The sequence below is a fragment of the Hyaena hyaena genome, unplaced genomic scaffold, assembly GCF_003009895.1.
Source record: "Hyaena hyaena isolate Hyena2069 unplaced genomic scaffold, ASM300989v1 scaffold_700, whole genome shotgun sequence".
NCBI classification, from domain to species: Eukaryota; Metazoa; Chordata; class Mammalia; order Carnivora; family Hyaenidae; genus Hyaena; species Hyaena hyaena.
This window is the reverse complement of record NW_024081331.1, coordinates 463,144-484,116: the sequence shown is the minus strand read 5'-3', so window position 1 is coordinate 484,116 and position 20,973 is coordinate 463,144. Positions and strand designations below refer to the sequence as shown.

General features: G+C 53.1%; 1 protein-coding gene across 1 annotated transcript in view; it reads left to right on the top strand.

The window, feature by feature from the left end:
• Positions 1 to 1,564: 1,564 nt before the first annotated feature.
• Positions 1,565 to 20,973, top strand: part of CLSTN3 (calsyntenin 3) — a 28,104-nt gene continuing 8,695 nt past the window's right edge. The window contains exons 1-16 of the mRNA XM_039217509.1: positions 1,565 to 1,860; positions 4,174 to 4,296; positions 4,704 to 4,899; positions 6,496 to 6,704; positions 6,967 to 7,116; positions 7,356 to 7,541; positions 7,977 to 8,258; positions 9,062 to 9,174; positions 11,940 to 12,102; positions 12,729 to 12,785; positions 13,487 to 13,644; positions 13,759 to 13,907; positions 18,905 to 19,131; positions 19,399 to 19,569; positions 20,361 to 20,506; positions 20,748 to 20,883. Coding sequence (XP_039073440.1) covers positions 1,797 to 1,860; positions 4,174 to 4,296; positions 4,704 to 4,899; positions 6,496 to 6,704; positions 6,967 to 7,116; positions 7,356 to 7,541; positions 7,977 to 8,258; positions 9,062 to 9,174; positions 11,940 to 12,102; positions 12,729 to 12,785; positions 13,487 to 13,644; positions 13,759 to 13,907; positions 18,905 to 19,131; positions 19,399 to 19,569; positions 20,361 to 20,506; positions 20,748 to 20,883 — 2,530 coding nt within the window. The 5' untranslated portion in view covers positions 1,565 to 1,796. The remainder of the gene's footprint in view (positions 1,861 to 4,173; positions 4,297 to 4,703; positions 4,900 to 6,495; positions 6,705 to 6,966; positions 7,117 to 7,355; positions 7,542 to 7,976; positions 8,259 to 9,061; positions 9,175 to 11,939; positions 12,103 to 12,728; positions 12,786 to 13,486; positions 13,645 to 13,758; positions 13,908 to 18,904; positions 19,132 to 19,398; positions 19,570 to 20,360; positions 20,507 to 20,747; positions 20,884 to 20,973) is intronic.

Sequence of the window (20,973 nt, the reverse complement as noted above, 5' to 3'; positions counted from 1 at the left end):
AATAAGAGTTCCTACCAGACTGCCCCCTTCTCGCATAATGAGTTTGGGACTGGTGCCTGCAGCCTGAGGGAGGGGTAGGAACTTGGCAGCTTTGTGCCTGACCTCAGCTTTTCCTGAGGAAGGAACGTGGAGCAGGATCTGGGGCTGTCTGTCATCCATGACTTGACCTGTTTCGAGGGTCAGTTTTGGCTTCCGGCCCATTTCTGGCAGGTTTGGGAACTGTCCCAGAGCTCTGAGGGGGGCAGTCTCCCCTGGGAGAGGTCTGGTCCTGCTGGGTAGAGGGAGAGCTTCCAGACTCATCAGGGAGAGGGAGAGCTTCCAGACTCATCAGGGATGAGTTATAACAATATCCTGAGATCCTGGGACTGAGTCAGGGATCCTGAAAGGTATGAGGAGGAAGAGGTGGGGAAAGAAGGGGGACAGTGAGCTGGCCAGGAGCCACCGTGAAGAAAATTCTCCAGTGCTGCCTCCCACAACTCCCACAGACAGCTTCACCGGCTTGGGGCCCCAACTCTGGATTCCAAACTCTTTGTCCAATAGTGCTCTTCCCAAGCACAGAGGGGATTGTCAGCATGATGAGGTAATTGAGCTCAAAGTCCAGAGGAGAAAGTGAAGGAGGAGTTTGGTTAGCTATTTTGGGGAATTTTCAATCTTTGACTTGGGACCCAGGGGTTTCCCTCTCCCTCTGAAGTCACTGATGTAACCATCACCCCCCCAGTTTCCCAGCCTTTGGACAGCCTATGCTTACCGGACGTATTCCCATGGTCGGGGCCGCCTCCACCCCCTACCCGCTTCTCTCCCTCTCTCAAACCTACCCCCTTCCCAGGTTTCAGAATCAGCTGGATTGGTTCATCATGGTTTAAGGTGGGAAAAGCAGGGAGAGGGAGGCAGAGAGCTTAGGCAGTGGGAAAAAATCCCACCTGCCAGTGACTTCTTTCCACAGGTGTGTGTGTGTTGGGGGTACACAAATATCTCCTCTTCCTCTAGTCCCGGAACCCTTCCCACCTCCCTGAGGACCATCCCCTGGTTTCCTCAGCCCCTGGGGCGACAAACTGAACCGCTACTATATCCCGGGTCTGGGCTGCGGGTTTTGCTTCCCGGCCCCCAGGAGGCACGCGACAGGAAGCTGCTGATGGAAGGCGCTGTGAAAAGAGGTTAATGCAGAGTTAGTGGTGGCGGCTGGGGGGCGGGGGGCGGGGGTGACGTGCATAGTGCCCTCCTCGCCTCACTCAGGTCTCCGTTGACGTCTCCCTCTCCCACCCCCGGGCTTCTAGTTTCTCGATTCTCCCAATGTCCCCCTCATTTCCCTCCCCCTCTACGGCTTTCCAGCTTCCTCCCCGGCCCCCGCAGTTCCCCGGCTCCCTCAAATCGCAGTCTAGGGAAAAAGCCCGAACCGGTTCTCCCACCCCGGCTCCCGGGGCCCACGGGTTCCCTCCCCCACCCTGCAGCACCTGGCCCCCCCCCCCCAGCCGCCCGATTGGCCAGCGGCCCCGTCAATCCTCGCCCGGCCGTGCTGACGTCATCCTGCAGTAGCGGGGATGGGCTGAGAACGAGGGAGAGAGTGAGGACGCCGGGCTGAGAGCGAACGAGAAGCCCCTGCAAGTCCCCCAGCTCAGCCCCTCGGGTGGGGTCTGCCCAGGTCTGCTCTGTGGACTAGTGCGGGCGGCAGGCTCTGTTCTGTCTGTGCCCTGCTGCCCGCTGTCTCCCCTCCCCCCCTGGAGGGCCCTGCATCCCTCCCCCCGAGGTGGGATCAGCCGGCTGGAGGTTCCGGGGGGAGACCCTGCCCTGCCCGCACCATGACCCTCCTGCTGATGCCCCTCTTGATGGCCTCCCTGCTCCCCTCCAGCTCCTGCAACAAAGGTGAGTGAGGTGGGGGGGGCACTGAAAGAGGGGTGTCAGGGAGAGCCATGTAGGGGGAGGGGTGGGCAGGGGCTGTTGAGGCTCCCTGGCAAATGCCAGGTGTGGTTCTTCCCACCATCCCTCTTCCCACCCGTTTTCTCAGAGCTGCCCCCTTTTCTCCCTCGCCTCCCCTTCCCCAGTCACCCTCTCTGGTCTGTTTCTACCCATGTGCTTCTCTCGCTCCCCTGTAGTCCTCATTTGCATCCCGGGGTCTCTGGCTCCCCCTCCTTCAGTTTCACCTCGGGGATATATCTCAGGTCTCAGGAGGACTTGCCCCTGGGGGGTAACGGAGCTCTCTGGGTGCTGCTCCGGTTTCCCCGGGGTGTGCCCGCACTCAGGGTGTGTGGCAGACCCATCTGCTTCGTCTCCACCCCGTCCTGGACGGAGTCAGCTCCTGCAGCTCAGCAATTCGGAGCACGTATGTTTTGGCGTGTTCCTCTGCGCCCGTACCCTGCGTGCGGCTGGGCTGGGGTTACCAGAGCTGCCCTCTCTGGCAGACAGCGGATACATTCAGCGGGGCGAGGCCATCAGAGGGCCCGGGAGGAGGGGGGGGAGAGGGGCTAGGGCTCAGCAGGTGAGGGCAGAAGTGGGTGTGTGGCGGGTGCTGGATGAGTGGTGAGAGGGAGAAGCTGAGACGGTCGAGGGACATGAGGTGTGGGAGGGGGTAAGAAGGAGATGGAAGAGGGTAAAGGTGCAGGGAAAAAAGAGAGAGAGAGAGGATTGAAAGGGACAGAGGAGCAGGTGAGGAGGGGGGAGGCGAAGTGGAGGAAGGAAGGGCAGGGAGCCAGCAGTGAGTGAAGGAAATGGACACAGGGGGTCTGTGGCCAAGAGGAGAGGAGCAGGGAGGCTGGGGGTGAGCTGTGGAGAGGGTGCCCAGCCCTGGCCCTGCGGCACGACAGCCCCTCCATGTTCAGGCGGTGGCTCCTCGCCTCAGTGTCTGACCTCAACCCAGCTTCTTAGCCTCCTGCCACTTCCTCTGCTGCCTTCTGAGCACCATCTTGTGGCTTCCTTCCCTCCCCTTAGAGAAGGGGGTGCTGGTGGTCATCTGCTAGAAAGGGCCAGGCATTCCGATGCCAGAAGCCTTTTTTTGGGGAGGGTGTAGTTGGAGGAAAGACTGGAAGTCAGGATTTTTTGCTCACCATGACATACTGGGGATGTTTCCTTCTGGTGACTCAGTTTCCCTGTCATGATATGTCTTCTTCCACCCGTGTTCCATGGATAGGCCATCACGGATGAGCTTGGAGAGTCTGGGGGTCAGAATGGTGGGATTAAATAGAGCAAACAGTGGCAGCTGAGGTGGGGGGTGATGTAGAAGGGAAGGGAACACACTGTCCTTCCCCATATCCCCTCACCTGGCTAGGGGGAGATTGGTCCCCGGGAGGAGACACAATTGAGATGAGTCTGGCAGGAGGTGGGGAAATCTAGAGGCTGAGCAAGTCCTGCATCCTTCCTGGCTTGCCTGGTGGTTGAACGGAAGAAAGAGGTAAGCAAGAAGTAGCCCTAAGTCATGAGTCTGAACAAGAAGTGGGGTTCAGGGAGAGTGGGGTTTGGTGGCCTTGTGGGGGACATCGAAATGTGCTGGCTATGATTGTGCTCTCTTGAGTGTAGGGATGAGAGGCAGGCAGGAGATTTGTCATGTTTCTAGGCCAGTTCAATAATCCCTTAGGATGTCGGCTGTGCTGGGTCCAGTCATTTGGCATTGATTCCTCTACTCCAGCCCTGCCCCTATCTGCCCCCCTCCTTCTGTCCTATATATTTTCTCTTCTCTTAGATTGGATGGGCTTAGGCTGGGACTTGGCTGGGAGAAGTGCAGAGTGAGGGTATCAGGACCGAAATGGGGGTGGTGGTGGCGGAGGGGAAGATAAACACTCAGGATCTCTGGAAACGTCTAGATCTTTTTTCTCTCATCTCAACTCTACCCTTTCCCAGGGCCTTCTGATGGCCCACCACTGCTCCAGTCTCCACTCACTAGCACTTGAAACCCCTAAAGAAAATTCTTTACCCTCTGGCCATGTTTCCCAGGGGAGATAGTGGTCCTCCTCCTCCTCCTCCTCCCCCAGGGTAGGCTGTTGCCATGGAAACAGTTTATCCTGCCTTGGGAAGAAGGCCGTGACTCCTTTAATGCTGATTTCTTGTCCTTAGCCCTTCCTGCTGCAGGTACTTCTGCAGAGGGTGGAAAGGGGGATGATAGTGGAGTGGAAGTGTGTCTGGGTTGTGCAGGAGTGGAGGGCCAGCTCACAGGTGCTTCCTCTTCTCTCCTTGGGTGGGGGTCAGCCAACAAGCATAAGCCATGGATCGAGGCAGAATACCAGGGCATTGTCATGGAGAATGACAACACGGTCCTGCTGAACCCACCACTCTTTGCCTTGGACAAGGACGCCCCCCTGCGCTATGCCGGTAATTGGGGTTGGGGGAAAGCAAGGTGGGTAGGACAGAGAAGTGGTTGGGAGGGCAGAGGGCAAGGGGGGGAGAGGGGAGGTCCTGAGAGGGAGAGCAGGGGAAGTGGGGAAGTAGGCTTAAGACTGGTGGCTGAGTAAAGGGAGCCAGAGAGAAGGATGCGGGCAGGCAGGGGTTAACTGCATCAAGATTTGATCAGATCTTAGACCCTGCAGCTCTGAGAGGCTGCAGCTCAGGAAGCTGGTGTTGGAGCTCTATCTCTGATAATTAACACCTTCACGTGCACAAGAGAAGGGACAGGGGTTTGGGAGGAGAGGTGAAGTGGAACGGAGGCGGGGAGGCTGGGAAGAAGATGCTGGAAGTGGCGAAGGAGAAGGAGCCTCATCCCTCCCTCCCCCCTGGGTCAGGTGAGATCTGTGGCTTCCGGCTCCATGGGTCTGGGGTGCCCTTTGAGGCCGTGATTCTGGACAAAGCAACCGGAGAAGGGCTGATCCGGGCCAAGGAGCCAGTGGACTGCGAGGCCCAGAAGGAGCACACCTTCACCATCCAGGCCTACGACTGTGGCGAGGGCCCCGATGGGGCCAACACCAAGAAGTCGCACAAGTGAGGAAGCCCTTGTCCCCTGCACCCTGCTGCCGGGCTCTCCCCGCTCTTACCCTCCTCTGCCCATGATGTCATTGTATACCTACCCCTCCCCTCTCTGTTCATCGGGGTCTTTTCTTCCAGGAGCTTTCACTCAAGGTGCTAGAAACCTGTAGAGGAACTCATGGCATCTAATCCCAGTTCTGCCTCTTCTGATCTTGGGCAACTTACTTAGCCTTCTAGACCTGCTTTTACTGGCCTATGAGATGGGAAAATGATGATCCTACTTCCTTAGGTTGCCGTGAAGAGTAAAGGAGATGGTTTATGTAAAAAGCATGCACCACAGTACCTGATGCCGGGAAGGGCTCAGTGCATGGGTTATGATGAGGAGAAGGAGGAGCACATCAGCACACATCCGGATTCCCTCCACCTGCCCCGCCAGTCTGCAGCGCACACCACACTCGCACACACGGTATACACGTGCCCGATGCTACGTGGGGGTGCACAGGAAATTGATCGGGCACGACCGAGCCTGGGGCCCAAGATTCCTATGTCTGTTCCCAGCTGACTTCTCATCAGAGAATGGGAGAAAGGTTGGCAGTCAGGGTTCCTGGGCTGCTAAGAGGCACTGCCGGTAAACCGCTCCTTGTGACTCAGTTTCCCATTTGGAGATAGGACCCAAGATCTGGGCCCTGGTCACCTAGATCTTGGCGAAAGGTAGGGATCAGCATGAAAAGCATAGCCGCAGGGTTGCTCGCCCCATGGGGCCTGAGTGAGGGGGGGCACACCTGACATGCACATTGCACATGTGTGCACAGAAGACTGCGCTCCTCTCACGCTCATGGCAGGTGGCTTGATGGCTTTTATATAAGTACCACTTCCCTTCCCCTGGTTGGTTTTAAAGATTTTATTTTATCTTTTTAATTTATTTCTGAGAGAGAGCGAGAGAGAGACAGCATGAGTGGGGGGTGGGGGGGAGGGGCAGAGAGCTAGGGAGACGCAGAGTCCGAAACAGGCTCCAGGCTCTGAGCTAGCTGTCAGCACAGAGCTCGACGCAGGGCTTGAACCCACGAACCGCGAGATCATGACCTGAGCTGAAGCCGGGCATTTAACCGACTGAGCCACCCAGGCGCCCCTGAAGATTTTATTTTTAAGTAATTTCTACACCCAATGTGGGCTCAAACTCAGAACCCTGACACTGAGGGTGGAATGCTCTACCAACGGAGCCAGCTAGGAGCCCCACCCCCCAGTTGCTTTTAATTTGGCTTTTATTCTATGTCTTCCTTGGTTCTCCCATTGGATCTGACTATTGTGGAGGAATAACCAGCGGGACACTAAATTCTGTCTTGTCCCTTGTCTCAGCACCCAACCTATAGCATTCTGTACAGGAGTCCTCCAAGTCAGCCAAGGGTGTCCTCTGGGGTTGTTCCTTACCCCTCACATCAGTCACCCCTTCCTGTGTGGTGCTTGGTGCCCTGGGGGGTGGGAGCAGCCCACGGCCCTAGGCTCGGGACGCACAGGCTCCTGTGTGCTCCGGCTCCCTGTCTGCATTCCTCTCTTTGAGTTTTGAGGCTGGCTGACGCTTCCTTGTCCCGCCCTCTGCTCTGGTACGTGCAGGGCGACTGTGCACGTGCGGGTCAATGACGTAAACGAGTTTGCCCCCGTGTTTGTGGAGCGGCTGTACCGCGCTGCGGTAACTGAGGGGAAGCTGTACGACCGCATTCTGCGGGTGGAAGCCATTGACGGTGACTGCTCCCCCCAGTATAGTCAGATCTGCTACTATGAGATCCTCACACCCAACACCCCCTTCCTCATCGACAACGATGGTGAGTCCATCCCCTGCTGCCCTGCCCTTGTGCACCCGCGTCCCTCTGAACACCCCGGGGCTAAACTCTCCACTTGTGTCCCTCGGACCCTCTTTCCACTCCTCCTTCCCAATGGAGAGCCTTGTTTCCCCAGATACCTCCTTACCCGTCTTCCTGCTGCCTCCTTCACCCATTGCCCAATTGACTCACGAGTCCTCCCCGTACCTCCCTAGGCTTTCCCTAGCGCACCTTACCCTCTTTGTCTTCCCCACACCTATCCCAGGAAACATTGAGAACACAGAGAAGCTGCAGTACAGTGGCGAGCGACTCTACAAGTTCACGGTGACAGCTTATGACTGCGGGAAGAAGCGGGCGGCGGATGACGCCCAGGTGGAGATCCAGGTGAAGCCCACGTGTAAACCCAGCTGGCAAGGTGAGGGGCTCCGTGCTGTCACCCATCTTGTAAATCATCTTTCACCTTGGTTTCCCTTTTGTCCCTTCTGACAATCCTAGAGCTAGGTTAGGAGCCAGGGGAGAGAGATTTGGGGGCAGGCTTGCAGCTGTCTACCTTGGCTGTCTACCCAAGAGTGTCAGCGAACAGGACAATGGCAGAATGGATAAGAAGGCTGCCTTCCTCTCTCTCTACTACCCTCTCCCTGTACCCCCACACAGGCTGGAACAAAAGGATCGAATATGCACCAGGCGCAGGGAGCTTGGCTTTGTTCCCCGGTATCCGCCTGGAGACCTGCGATGAACCTCTCTGGAACATTCAGGCCACCATAGAGCTACAGACGAGCCATGTGGCCAAGGGCTGTGACCGTGACAACTACTCAGAACGTGCACTGCGGAAACTCTGTGGTGGGTGACCTCCTCTCCCCAGCCTTCTGCCTGATCCTCCTCTGCCTCTTTCCTAAGAATCTGCCTCATCTTCCCTTGCCCACCTGTACGTATATATACATCCACAGAGGTTGTAGCATGTGGTTAACTCCTGTGGCCCCAAAAGCAAATCAGTAGGTCGTTGGCAAAGATGCATAATTACAATCGTAGCACAAGACAGTCACCAGGTACATTACAGAACAATGGTAGGGAGAGATGATGAGGTGGAGAATGAATTAGTTGGAGAGCCATTCCTAGAAGGGAGATCTCCCCTCAGGTGTCTTTGAGGGGCTGAGAAAGGGGGTGAGAGAAGCTGTGGGAAATCTCTCTCCTTCAGTCACTCTTTCCCCGACTGCTTCCCATTTGCCCATCTGCTGGGTCTCAGCTCTGACACTTCTGCTTTCTGTGCTCTTGCAGGTGCTGCCACTGGGGAGGTAGACCTGTTGCCCATGCCTGGCCCCAATGCCAACTGGACGGCTGGACTCTCAGTGCACTACAGCCAGGACAGCAGCCTTATCTACTGGTTCAATGGCACCCAAGCTGTGCAGGTTCCCCTAGGTGGCACAGCTGGGCTGGGCTCTGGACCCCAGGACAGCCTCAGTGACCACTTTACTCTGTCCTTCTGGATGAAGCATGGTGTGACTCCCAACAAGGGCAAGAAGGAAGAGGAAACCATCGTGTGTAACACTGTCCAGAATGGTGAGCCTTCCCCCAGGGCACTGGTGTGAGAATGAGGAAACTGGCTTTTTATCCTGCGTCTGTCACCATCCAATTTGTGGCGGTGGGCAGGTCACTTCCTCTCTCTTCATTTGTAAGATGGCGGTGCTGGGTTTGATACTCCCTGGAATTGTGTGGTTTACTGCCTGTGTGAGAGGTTGAGACCACGCTACTCTCGGAGTGCAATGGGACTGCTCACTGCCCTTCTCACCTGCGGTTGCCCAATCCCCCTGCCTCATCCCACCACGTGGTAGGCTGCTTCCCAGTCTACTCCCATTACAACCTGTTCACTGTAGGAGAGAGAAGCCTGGGTAGTGGTGTGCCCCATTCTTTCTCTCCAACCACCATCCCATCTCCCCTTTGAAGGGCTAGTTGGCTCCATTTCTAAGTCCCCTCTTCCCTTGACTGCATAGCATGTCCTTCCTAGGAGGGCTCAGTCTTGACCTGAACTTTCAATCCTGCCACTTCTTCGAGCTCACTTCTCTTGATCTAAGATGGGCTGTCACCCACGTATTAACCAAAGGACCAGTAGAAATCTGGGTGGGAACAGGCTGGCCAGTGTTGCACCCTGGCCAATCAGAATGTTCGAGAAGCCCCAGTTTTCACTTGGACTGGACTCTGTGCATGTGTCAGAGAGAGAGAGAAAGAGGGAAGATGCTAGGGAATACGAGAGGGTGAGCACCAAAGAGAGTAATGAGAATCCCATGTCTTCTCGCTCTGGGGCTTTGAACCTGGTCTTGCCTCAGGCCCTGTGTTTGACCCGTGTCTCTGCCCTCTCCCCTCAGAGGATGGCTTCTCTCACTACTCGCTGACTGTCCATGGCTGCAGAATTGCCTTCCTCTACTGGCCTCTGCTTGAGAGTGCCCGCCCCGTCAAGTTCCTCTGGAAGCTGGAGCAGGTGAGGCCAGTGCCAGGCTCCTGGGAGAGCTGGGTGGGCGGCAGGAGGGTCCTGGGGCTGGGGTTGGCGTTTTCTGCATTGTCCTGTGCGCCCTTCGCTCCACCTTCAGTTCCTGACCATTCTACTCCAAGGTTTTATTTCTTGTTTCCCACTTGTTTTATTTCATCTCTTTCTTACCTAGAACCTTATCAGTACATACCCCTGACTCTCAAGCAGTTAGCATGCTGTCAGCGAGAAAGGAAGTCATTCTGAGGGACACAGGTTGGGTTTGAGTCCAGCCAGGGGAGCTCCCTAGCCAAGAAATCTCTGTTAATATGTCTAAATCTCAGTTTCTTGACCTCTTAAATGGGAATAATATGAATTTTATATCCGAGGGTTGTTGTAGAATCAAATGATGGACTAGACTTTGTAGGCAGAAAGAATGTCAATATTCATTATTATCATCCATGATTATGAAGGATAAATAATGGACAAAAATATGTAAAATCCTCTCTGGAGCGGACAATTTCAACCTCTTCTTTATTCATTCTGTAAGCTGGCCCGAGCGGGCCAATTGGGACTAATTGAGTACCCATTTCCTTTTATTTTTCTTGCAAGCCCCAGTGGAGTGGCTGAGTGAGCAAATAGCTGAAAAAAGGCAGGAAGTGGAAGAGAGAGAGAAAGAGAAAGGAAGGGCCTAGAAAATCCACAAACTGGATAATTGAGGGCTGTCTACAAAAGCTTTTGCTTTCTGTGGTACTCTGTGAAAGAGACAGTCTTCCGTTTGCTTTCTTTTATATTCCCTTATTTATTCAACACATGTTTGTGAAGTATTAAGCAAGACTCTGCCATTCTGCTTGGTTCTGGGGATACAATGGAGTATCAGATGAAACAAAGTATTTGCCTTCTTTGAGCTTACATTTTAGTTGGAGAAGTAGATTTTTAGAAAGTAGGGAGACATACAAATAGTAAATTATGATGAATTCTTTGAAAGAACAGCAGGGGAGTGAAGTAGAGAATGCGGGAGGACACAGGGAGGGATTCTGTTTCGATCTGATGCTCAGGGAAGTCCTGATGGAGGTGAAATTTAAGTTTTGTTCAAAGGATGAGGAATAGCTGAAAAGAAAAGTGTTCTAGGCAGAGGGAAGAGCTGCTGCAAAGGCCCTGAGGCAGGAAAGTGCTTCACATGTTCCAGGCATGGGAAGAAGTCAGTGGAGCTAGAATACAGTGAACAAGGGGGAAAGACTGGACATGAGGTTGGAGAGCTGGGCAGCGTCAGCTGGAGTTTGTTTAGATTTTTTTTTTTTAATTTTTATTTATTTCTAAGAGAGAGAGAGACAGCGTGAGTAGGGGAGGGTCAGAGAGAGAGGGAGACACAGACTCTGAAATAGGCTCCAGGCTCTGAGCTGGCAGTCAGCACAGAGCCTGACGCGGGGCTCGAACCCACGAACCGCGAGATCATGACCTAAGCGAAAGTCGGACGCTTAACCGACTAAGCCACCCAGGCGCCCCTGTTTAGATTTTTTTTAAGGTTAGTTTTTTTTTTAAGGTTTTATTTATTTTTGAGAGAGCAAGAGAGGAAGAGACAGAGAATGTGAGCAGGGGAGGAGCAGAGAGAGAGGAGGACAGAGGATCTGAAGCAGACTGTGCTGACAGCAGAGAGGCCGATGCAGGGCTCGAACTCACGAGCAGAGATCATGACCTGAGCCTAAGTTGGATGCTTAACCAACTGAGCCACCCAGGAGCCCCAGTTTGTTTAGATTTTGTTCTGTAAGAGATAGGAAGCCTTTTGAAGGGTGTAAAGCAGGGAGGTGATCTGATTAGATCTGAATTTTAAGAAGATCCCTTTGGCAACTATGGGAGGAATGTATTGAAGAGACATAAAAATATAAAGACCTAGGCAAGACTGTTGCCATGGTAAAGGCCGAGGACTGGACTAATGCATGGCATTATAGAGAACTGCACAGAAATTCACAGCTTCCAGCTCTATTTGGACCTGGGATCAACAGCGCTGCTGGTGGTTTGGATGTGCAAGGTGAAGGGAAGGGAAGGATCAAAGGTATCCCATAGGTCATCTGTTTGACAACTGGATGGACAGTGGAGTGTTGATGCTGACCCAGGGAAAAGCGAGGAAATTGGGAAGGGGCATGGACTTCTATCTTACACATGGTAAATTTGAGATACCTCTGAGACATTCAAGTGGAGAGCCCAGTGTTCAAAGGAGAGCTCTGGGCTGGAGATGCAGATTCTGGAATTAACGGTATAAACGTGGTATCATGGGAACAGATGAGGAAATTCCTAGGAAGACTGAGTAGAGAGAAAAGGGAAAAGGGTCTAGGTTGAACCGTGAGGCATTCCAGCACTTAGAAGCTAATAAGGCAGAGAGCTTGCTACCCCTCATTCCTCTGACCATCCCCCACCCCCATCTTGACCCTAGGAGAACTGCCAAGGAGAGTGGGTTTGTTTTACTGTTGGGATACAAGCTACTCTAGACCTTCCAAAATTATTCACAAAATAGTGTGTTACTTCTCTTAGGAATGTTTATAGTTTTAGAGATTTGCCTGAAGAATGGAATTTTGGGTACTTACTTGCTTGGTGCCTGGTGATTTTGGGCAAGGATGTTATTTCTGGAGCTGGGTAGGCAACAGTTCACTAGTAAGCCCTGCTGATAGAGCTGAAACTATAAGGGACTGTACCCTGTCTCCCAGGAGAAGGGGCCGTGCCTTGTATTAATTCCCTGAAGATAAAGCAACTGAGGGCTCTTACCCTTAACACTGCTCCCCCAGGTCTGCGATGATGAATGGCACCACTACGCTTTGAACCTGGAGTTCCCCACAGTCACGCTTTATGCCGATGGCATCTCATTTGACCCTGCCCTCATCCATGACAATGGTCTCATCCACCCTCCCCGAAGGGAACCTGCTCTCATGATTGGGGCCTGCTGGACTGGTAAGTCCCCCTGAGCTTCTCAGTGAAGACACTGAGGTTGGAACTTCTAGTGGCTTAGGATTAATGAAGGAGCAAGGGTAGCCTGACTTCATGCATGTCTCCCTGCAGTTGGGCCTGGTGACTCAGAGAGATCTCTGTGGAGTAGACTGCAGCACCCCTTCCCCCACCCAATATCTCCCACTTATTCAACTAGTCATCACCTCAGGCATCCCCAGAATCTCTCTTTCTGTAACTTTGGCCAGTGCCCACATTGTTCAATCGAAGGGATGATGTCCGCAAGTGCATTCCCTTGCTGGAGGCCAGTAGTACTTCAGAGAGTCCTCAGTCTTCCTTAAGCTATTTCTTTCATCTTTATCCTTCTGGGAGCTTGGGTGTGTGCCTGCTTGTGTGCGCGCGTGCACGTGCGTGTGTGTGTGTGCATGCTGTGTCTTACCAGAGCCCTCGTTTTTTCTCAGCAACATATTTGGGGGTTGGTTGTTAACAGAAGCCGGAGAGATTGAGATGTGAAATTGGTGGACAGGTTGCAAGTCCTACATTGGCGGGGAGAGAAACGGGAAGACCCCTTCTTCCTTGTGGTCAATCTGCCCCTACAAGACTGAATTCATTGCTACTTCTTTTTCCTCCAGAGGAGAAGAACAAAGAGAAGGAAAAGGGAGGAGACAACAGTACAGACACCACACAAGGTACTCTGTGCATAAGAACTGGAAACCAGAGAGCTCTCACCTTAACTTTCTGTGCTTGCTCCTGACTCCACGCCAACCCCCAAATCCCAGCCAGCCTCACAGTTACTGCTGCGCCTGCCACCAGGGGGTAGGGCCTCCATGAACTACTACAGGGCAGGGGTCCCTGGGAGAGGTAAGGCCAGATGGAGCTTGGTGGCATCCTGAGTGTCCCTTCCTGCCCACAGAAGGAAGTGGAAGAGTTCTCTTGCTGGCTTTCCATGTAGCAGTTGTGGGAGGCAGGAGGTGGTCCCATGTAGGGAGATTGGGGCATCTGTGAAGCTCCACACGTTCCCCGGGGGCCCCTGCATGCCCTGGGACCACGCCGTCTTGCCCTCCCCTCCGTTTCCTCCATGGGCTTCTCTTTGTGCTCCCTTTGGTCATGCTTTCCTCCTTCCCTTTCTCCCTTTCCTGGGGGCTTTTCTCATTTCTGTTGTTTCTGTTTTTCACCCTTCTCTTCTCCTTGGATTTATTCCCTCTTCTGCTTTTCTCCAGTCTCCCCCGGCCTCACTTCCTGGTCTCTTCTTTCCTTTTCATTTCCACATCTCTCCTTCTTGTGCTTTTCCCCCAGCCGTCTGCCCTTTCCCTCTGCCCCCCTTCCTGCTCCAGCTGCCTCTGCTCTCACCTGCCTTTACCTCCCTCCCGCCCCTGTGTTCCTGCCCTAGGAGACCCCTTGCTGATCCACCACTACTTCCATGGCTACCTGGCTGGTTTCAGCGTGCGCTCCGGCCGCCTGGAGAGCCGCGAGGTCATCGAGTGCCTCTATGCATGTCGGGAGGGGCTGGACTATAGGGATTTCGAGAGCCTGGGCAAAGGCATGAAGGTAGAGCCCCTTCCTCTAGCCCTGTCTTTCCGGGCATGCCCCCGGCCCCCGACCCCTGCCCACCTCTCTCCCACCTCCTGGCCCTGCTCTCAGTTGTCTGTGTCTGGGGCCCAGGTCCACGTGAACCCCTCGCAGTCCCTGCTCACCCTGGAGGGGGATGATGTGGAGACCTTCAACCATGCCCTGCAGCATGTGGCTTACATGAACACTCTGCGCTTTGCCACGCCTGGCGTCAGGCCCCTGCGCCTCACCACTGCCGTCAAGTGAGTGTTGGGTGGGGCGGGCAAATCACAGAGCAGAACCAGATAGTGTCAGAACTCCTTGGTCTTAGAGGTCACCCAGGGCTAGGCACACCCCCTCACTACATAGATGGGGAGACTGGGCCCCAACGACAACTGACTTGCTCACTTGACACACCAATGTTGTAGAAGAGCCTGGACTAGACTCAGATTAAAATTTTTTTTTAATGTTTTTTATTTATTTCTGAGAGAGAGACAGCGTGAGCAGGGGAGGGTCGGAGAGAGAGGGAGACACAGAATCTGAAGCAGGCTCCAGGCTCTGAGCTGTCAGCACAGAGCCCGATGTGGGGCTCGAACCCACGAACGATGAGATCATGACCTGAGCCGAAGTCGGACGCTTAACCGACTGAGCCACCCAGGCGCCCCTAGATTCGGATTTAAACAACGGATTCATTATTTTTTCCACAAACCACCCTTCCAGGACCGTGGGGTTTTAATTTTCTCTGTGCCTCTATGCTGATATGTAAAGTGGTGCAGAGCGGGAACTGGATTTGGAGCTGGGAGATTTGATGTTAATTCTGACACGATATTGATTGCCTGGATGACCTTGAGCTAGTAGCTCTAGCTGTTTCACCTATTTTAATCTTGTTTCAACAAGCTCTTGCAAGGTCAAATAGGATCATCTAAGCCTGGGGGTTGGCAACCTATGGCTGTGGGGCCAAGTCTGGCCTGCTGCCTGTTTTGTAAATAAAGTTTTATTAGAACACAGCCATTCCCATTTCTTTGCATATTACTTCACAGTATGATGGCAGGGCTAGGTTGGGACAGAGTTTGTATGGCCCCAAAAGCCAAAAATATTTATTGTCTGGCCCTTCACTGAAAGTTTTCTGACCTTTGAATTCTAAGTAAATAATTTTAATTCTTTAAAAGAAAAATTGGCACTGGGTGGCTCAGCTGGTTGAGCGTCTGACTTTGGCTCAGGTCATGATCTTGTGGTTTGTGAGTTCGAGCCCCACATCGGGCTGCTGTCAGCACAGAGCCTGCTTCAGATCCTCTGTCCCTCTCTCTCTGCCCCTTCCCTACTTGCACTCTCTCAAAAATAAATAAGACATTTAAAAAATGGCAAGTAACTGAGAGGTCATGAAAGTATAATAGTTATAGACCCAGAGTCTGTTACCTACTGGCTTTTTGCACAGAGCAAATGCTATGAAGCAGAGATAACAATAGAATCTAACTCATGGGATTGTTTTGAGAGCTAAATGATACAGTCCAGATTGACCACTAGCCCAGTGCCTATTCTGCCAATGTTGGTTTTCACCCCCTAGAATGTTTGTGGGGCAGTTTTTAGGAGCTACTGCCATCTGGTGGGTGGATTACTCAATGCAGGAGACTAGATTCCTGAGTAAGCATGCCTTTCTCCCCTCCTCTGCCTTGGTTTCTCCATAAGCGATGTGAAGATAGCTATCCTGGGAAGGGTGGGCTTAGAGAGGAGAGAAAGGAGGGGGCACTGTGACTGGTCATGATTATCAGGCCTCACAATTACAGCTCTGGAAGGCAGAGGCAGCAGCTTTTGGGTATCGGGCTGCTGGCCCATGGTGTGGTCATGGTGTGGAGCTGAAGGCCACAGGTAGCTGGGGTCATGTGGGCACAGACCAGAGCCAAGCATGCAGCCCACCACGTTCTAGCTAGAACTCAAGTCGTTAAAAGGGCAGTTGTGCAGCTATGAAGGGTTTAACCCACTAGTCACCGAATGATTGCCTCATTCATTGCCTTCACTCTGCATTGGAGCCACATCAAGGAAGGATGCTGTCTTTTGGCTTAGGGTGGAGCTTTGCAAGGGGAGGGGTGCCCCACAGCGGGAGGAGTTGACATCCTTTGTTGATGGACTCATCTGAATTCCTCCTACTTCTTTGATGCCCTGGGAGAGGCTTATCCAAGGGCTGGGAACCTGACTTTGATCCTTTAGTAGGGAGAAAGGGATCTTGTTTTCTTTGTGAGGCTGAGAAAGAGAGCTCTCAATTTTTTCATTTGTAGAGCTATCCTGTGGTTAGTGCTACCCTAATACTTCCTTGAGATCATTGGAGAAAATATAGGGAGGTGTGTGTGTGTATCTGTGTGTGTGTGTAAGCACACACACCTGCACATGCACATGAGTGAAAGAGGAGGAGATAGATCCCTAACAGTACCTCCTTTTTCCTGATATACATCCTTGCCCTAGTGCATGTGGCTTCCCCAAGTTCCAGTGTTCAGTTTTTGGGGCTCTGCCCCTTTAAAGCCAGATTTATGCAACTATTTGTCAATGCAGATTTTCTCTAAGGTACTCTTCCCCCCTCTCTTTCTTGGAAAGCCCACCTCCTTTGTGGCATTAACCCCTGAACAAATGGCTACCATATCTTTTTTCTCTAGCTTTATCCTCTTTCACAGCCCTTAAATTTCTATCTGCTTGCTGTAACCTCTATCTAGAAGTTCTGTCAGCACCTCAAACAGATGAGCTAATCTGTTCCATCATAAGACGGAATAATGACCTTCAGTACCCAAACTAGCCTCTCCCTGGAATTCTCCATTTCTGTAATGGTGTCTCTGCCCATGCAATCATCCAGGCTTGAAACTTCTGAGTCATCTTGGTTTCTCCCTGTCTCTCCTCCACGCTCCATCAGTCACCAGGTCACCCTGATCCTGCCTGTGCTGGGTGTTAGGAATCTGTCTCCTCTTTTTCCATTTCTGCTGATATGACTCCAGCCCCATCTCTGATTACCTCTCACCCAGCCTATTGCCATAACCTCCCAATGAGTTGACCTATCTCTAATATTCTAACTTCAGTTCACTCTCCACCGGAGGCTGGGTTAGTGGTCATAAACGAGAATTTTCATCCTCATATTTCCTTGATATAGAAGATTTTAATGGCCTCCCCTGGCCAGTGCTCGAAAATCTCACTCGAAGCCCTCAACCATCTGCCCAGATTTCCTGCCTCATTCCTTCATTCCCCTTGGTATACTCCCCAGCATCCATTCTATGGTCTACCTTCTGCCTAGCGAAGTCCTATCCTCCTTCGAAGGCTAGCTCTGTTGCTACTTCTCTTGATTATTCCTATCCTCCCTGGCCAAATGCCCTATTCCCATCTTAGCCAGAAATGACCTCTGCCTCTCTAAACCTTCCTGGGTTTTTTGTTTGTTCCACTTACGCGATGGTGACCACATTTGCCCTTGTTTTAAGATTGTATGCCGGGGCACCTGGGTGGCTTCAGTTGGTTGGGCGTCTGACTTTGGCTCAGGTCATGATCTCGCGGTTTGTGGGTTCAAGCCCTGCGTCGGGCTCTGTGCTGACAGCTAGCTCAGAGCCTGGAGCCTGTTTCGGATTCTCTCTCTCTCTCTCTCTCATAGAAATAAATAAAGCATTAAAAAAATTTTTAAGGTTGTATGCCATACCTAAGCTCTTGACCAGATCATTAGTGCTTTTGGGTCAGGTTCAGCCCCCTGTTCCCCGTTGAGTCCCCTTTAGATTGCTCACTGCAGTGGGGATGTCTGTTGGAGTCTGGGCTCTCAGGATCAGCTGAGGTTGTCTTCCAAGAGGGTTTGAGCTGGGGCCCTCGGAATAACCGTGCAGATTCTTGGGCCCCACTCCTTACAGCACAGGAACTTAGCAGGTTGTGGGCATGGACAGCGTCAGGGACTTGAGTTCTTCATATCTGCTGAGGTTACCCCTTCCCATAATGGCTCCTGCAGTCCAGTTGGGCATGCTCAGCAAGCCTCATTTCAGTTAGCACAAGCATATAGCCCACAAGCCTTGCTCCTGTGCTACTAACTCCCTTCTGAAGGCTGCTTGTTCAAGGGGTGCTTCTTTAAATAAATCAGACTGGTGCAAACCCAGGTCCCAAATAGTGGCTGTGGTCCAGTAGAAAGAGTGTGATCTTGGCATAGGAACAGTGGCTTTAAGCCTTAACTCTGATGCCTATTTCTCGTGTGTCGTTGGTTTCTTATCCCTTTTCCACAGCATTGAAATTAGGTTGGATGAAATAGTATGTGTAAATGCTTCAGAAACCAGCAGGTGTGATGAGAAAAGTGAGGTGTCATTCTGATCGATTGGCAAAGGATGGGGCGGGAGGTGACCCCTGAGCAGCTGTGCTGTACGTTGGTTGGCCTGGCTGAGTGCTTGAGGGAGTCTGTCCTGGTGCCAAGGTCCGCGAGGCTTCACAGGACCATGGAAACAGGTCCAAGATCATCACATTAGCTCACCGACCAAAGTAGGTTTCTCTGATCTTGAAGGGAATGAATGGAAGACACACCAAAGAGGTGTGCATCCTGGGATAGGCTCCCCCACCACAGCCCTCCCTTCCATTTTTGTTGTTGAATATTTTTGTGGCATGTATCTGCCACGTGTTTTACTGAACACACTTCTTTTTTTTTTTTTTTTTTTTAAATATTTTATTTATTTCTAGGAGAGAGAGAGAGAGCCAGCGGGAGCAGGGGGGTCAGAGAGAGAGGGAGTGACAGACTTTGAAACAGGCTCCAGGCTCTGAGCTGGCAGTCAGCACAGAGCCCGACGCGGGGCTCGAACCCACGAACCGCGAGGTCATGACCTGAGCGAAAGTCAGACGCTTAACCGACTAAGCCACCCGGGCGCCCCTACTGAACACACTTCTTAATTTAAATCTTCTGAGTAAGGAATTGTGTATGTGTAAACATTTTTGTAAGTTTGGTTTGTAGAATGAAGTTTGATAGGTGTTGCATAATCTGCCATCAGGGTGTTGTAATGTGATCCCTCCTGCAGGTCTGGGTTGTCTGATCTGTCCCTGACCCTTTCCCACAGTGGCATCCTCCCAGGAAAGGGTATCTCCTCTCCAGCTTTGCCCCGGTGGGGTAGTGGTGCTGCTACAGAGACACCATCCCTCTTTTCTCCCCTCCTCTCCCCAACATGGGGTGCTCTGTTGTAGAGATGGACGCCCGGAGGGATGAAACAGAATAGTGATCATAAGAGAGGAGGTGTTGGGTCGTAAGCTGCCTCTCCCCCACCTTCTCCTGTAGGTGCTTCAGTGAAGAATCCTGTGTCTCCATCCCCGAAGTGGAGGGCTACGTGGTGGTCCTTCAGCCTGATGCCCCCCAGATCCTGCTGAGTGGCACTGCTCATTTTGCTCGCCCGGCTGTGGACTTTGAAGGTCCTGAGGGGATCCCCTTGTTCCCCGATCTTCAAATCACTTGCTCCATTTCGCACCAGGTGGAGGCCAAAAAGGATGAGAATTGGCAGGGCACAGGTAAGGATGACTCCAGGAAGTGATATCGTCCCGAGAGGGGGCCCGTGTCTGCACCTGGAGTGACTTCACCCCACACTCGCTTGCCTAGAACCACTTACACAGATGTAGAGCCAGGAGGAGGCCTGTGGGTATGAGCAAAGTATTGGGTAATGCTGTTCTTGACGATGCTGCCGACTGCTCTCAGGGAATGAGCCTGGAAGGGGAGGAAGAGTGGCCACGAGGTGGGCCCTGTGGCTCTGACCCTGATCCCGACTCTTTCCCATTCAGTGACAGACACACGCATGTCGGATGAGATCGTGCACAACCTGGATGGCTGCGAGATCTCCCTGGTGGGGGATGACCTGGACCCAGAGCGGGAAAGTCTGCTCCTAGACACGGCACTCTTGCAGCAGCGAGGGCTGGAGCTCACCAACACGTCGGCCTACCTCACCATTGCTGGTCAGTGGGGACTGAGAGCCGGTCCTCTTTTTCCCTGCATGCCCCTCCCCATGACCAGGATTCTAGGAATTCCAGCGGGTCCTCCTCCCAGGCCCAGGGATGTGGACAAGTGGCATTTTGCACCTTCCCAACCTGGAAGTTCGTCAAGCTTCTCTCTACAGCTTGGTTCCCCTCTGCCCCTCGTTCCTCCTGTGGGTCAGTCTTCTCTGACGAGCCTTCGATCCTTTAGCTGTTTGGCCCTAACCACCTTCTCTCTACCTTCCCTCTCTCTGATCTCGTGGACACACCAGAGCTTTGACTCATGTGCTCACGTCTTGGTGAATAGTGGCCATGACTTGGTAGCTTCCATGGGAAGCCTGCTATTCTCTGAAGGAAACCTCCATAAGGAGGAATGGGAGAAGATGGTCATCACCGGCTCCTCCTGTTTCCATTCCCTTCCAGAGCCTCACCGAGGACTTCTGAATTTTCCCCTCTCTTCCTTTCCCTCCTTCTTGCCTCTTTCCTTCTGTCTTGCCTTCTCTCCATCTCTATCCAGAAGCCACAGAGTTTTTAGAGAAGAGCAGAGCAGAGCAGGATATGGACCCCAGTCACTCTCTCTCAATGAGTCAGAGCTGGGCTGGGGGCGGAGGGGGGCATCTCTTGGGAGAACTCAGGTCATTCCCCTGTGGAGACGTGGGACTGACCCATTCTGCGGTTGTGTGTGCTCTCAGCCGGTGGGAGTCTGCGAGAGAGGGTCCTGCCCGGCCTTTTTGGAGGGTACTCCTGCCCTGAGCTACTTCCTTGTCCCCCAGGGGTGGAGAGCATCACTGTGTACGAAGAGATCCTGAGGCAGGCTCATTATCGGCTGCGACACGGAGCTGCCCTCTATGCCAGGAAATTCCGGCTGTCCTGCTCAGAAATGAATGGTCGTTACTCCAGCAATGAATTCATTGTGGAGGTATTTGGAGAGTCTCCTTCTTTCCCCTCCTCTCCTGCTAGCGAGGAGCCCTGGCAGAGTGGACTGAGACCCGTAGTTGGTGGGAATGGACATTGGAGCCCGGAGGAGCCCGGAACCTGTCCGCGGCGGCGGAGGAGGAGCTGTGGGGCATGGTTAGCAGATGGGCCCGAGTGAGGTGGGACAGGACTCTAGTGAGCAGGAATAGGAGAGGCGGGTGCCCACTGAGCTCTCCCTCCTCTAGGTCAATGTTCTGCACAACATGAACCGGGCTGCCCACCCCAGCCACATGCTCAGCTCCCAGCAGTTCCTGCACCGCGGCCACCAGCCCCCTCCTGAGATGGCTGGACACAGCCTGGCCAGCTCCCACCGAAACTCGAGTATGTAAGAGTGCACGGGGCCAGGCAGGGCAGGGAGGGTGGCGCGGAGTGGGCTGGGCACGGACATCCTCTCTCCTCTACCACTGGGGG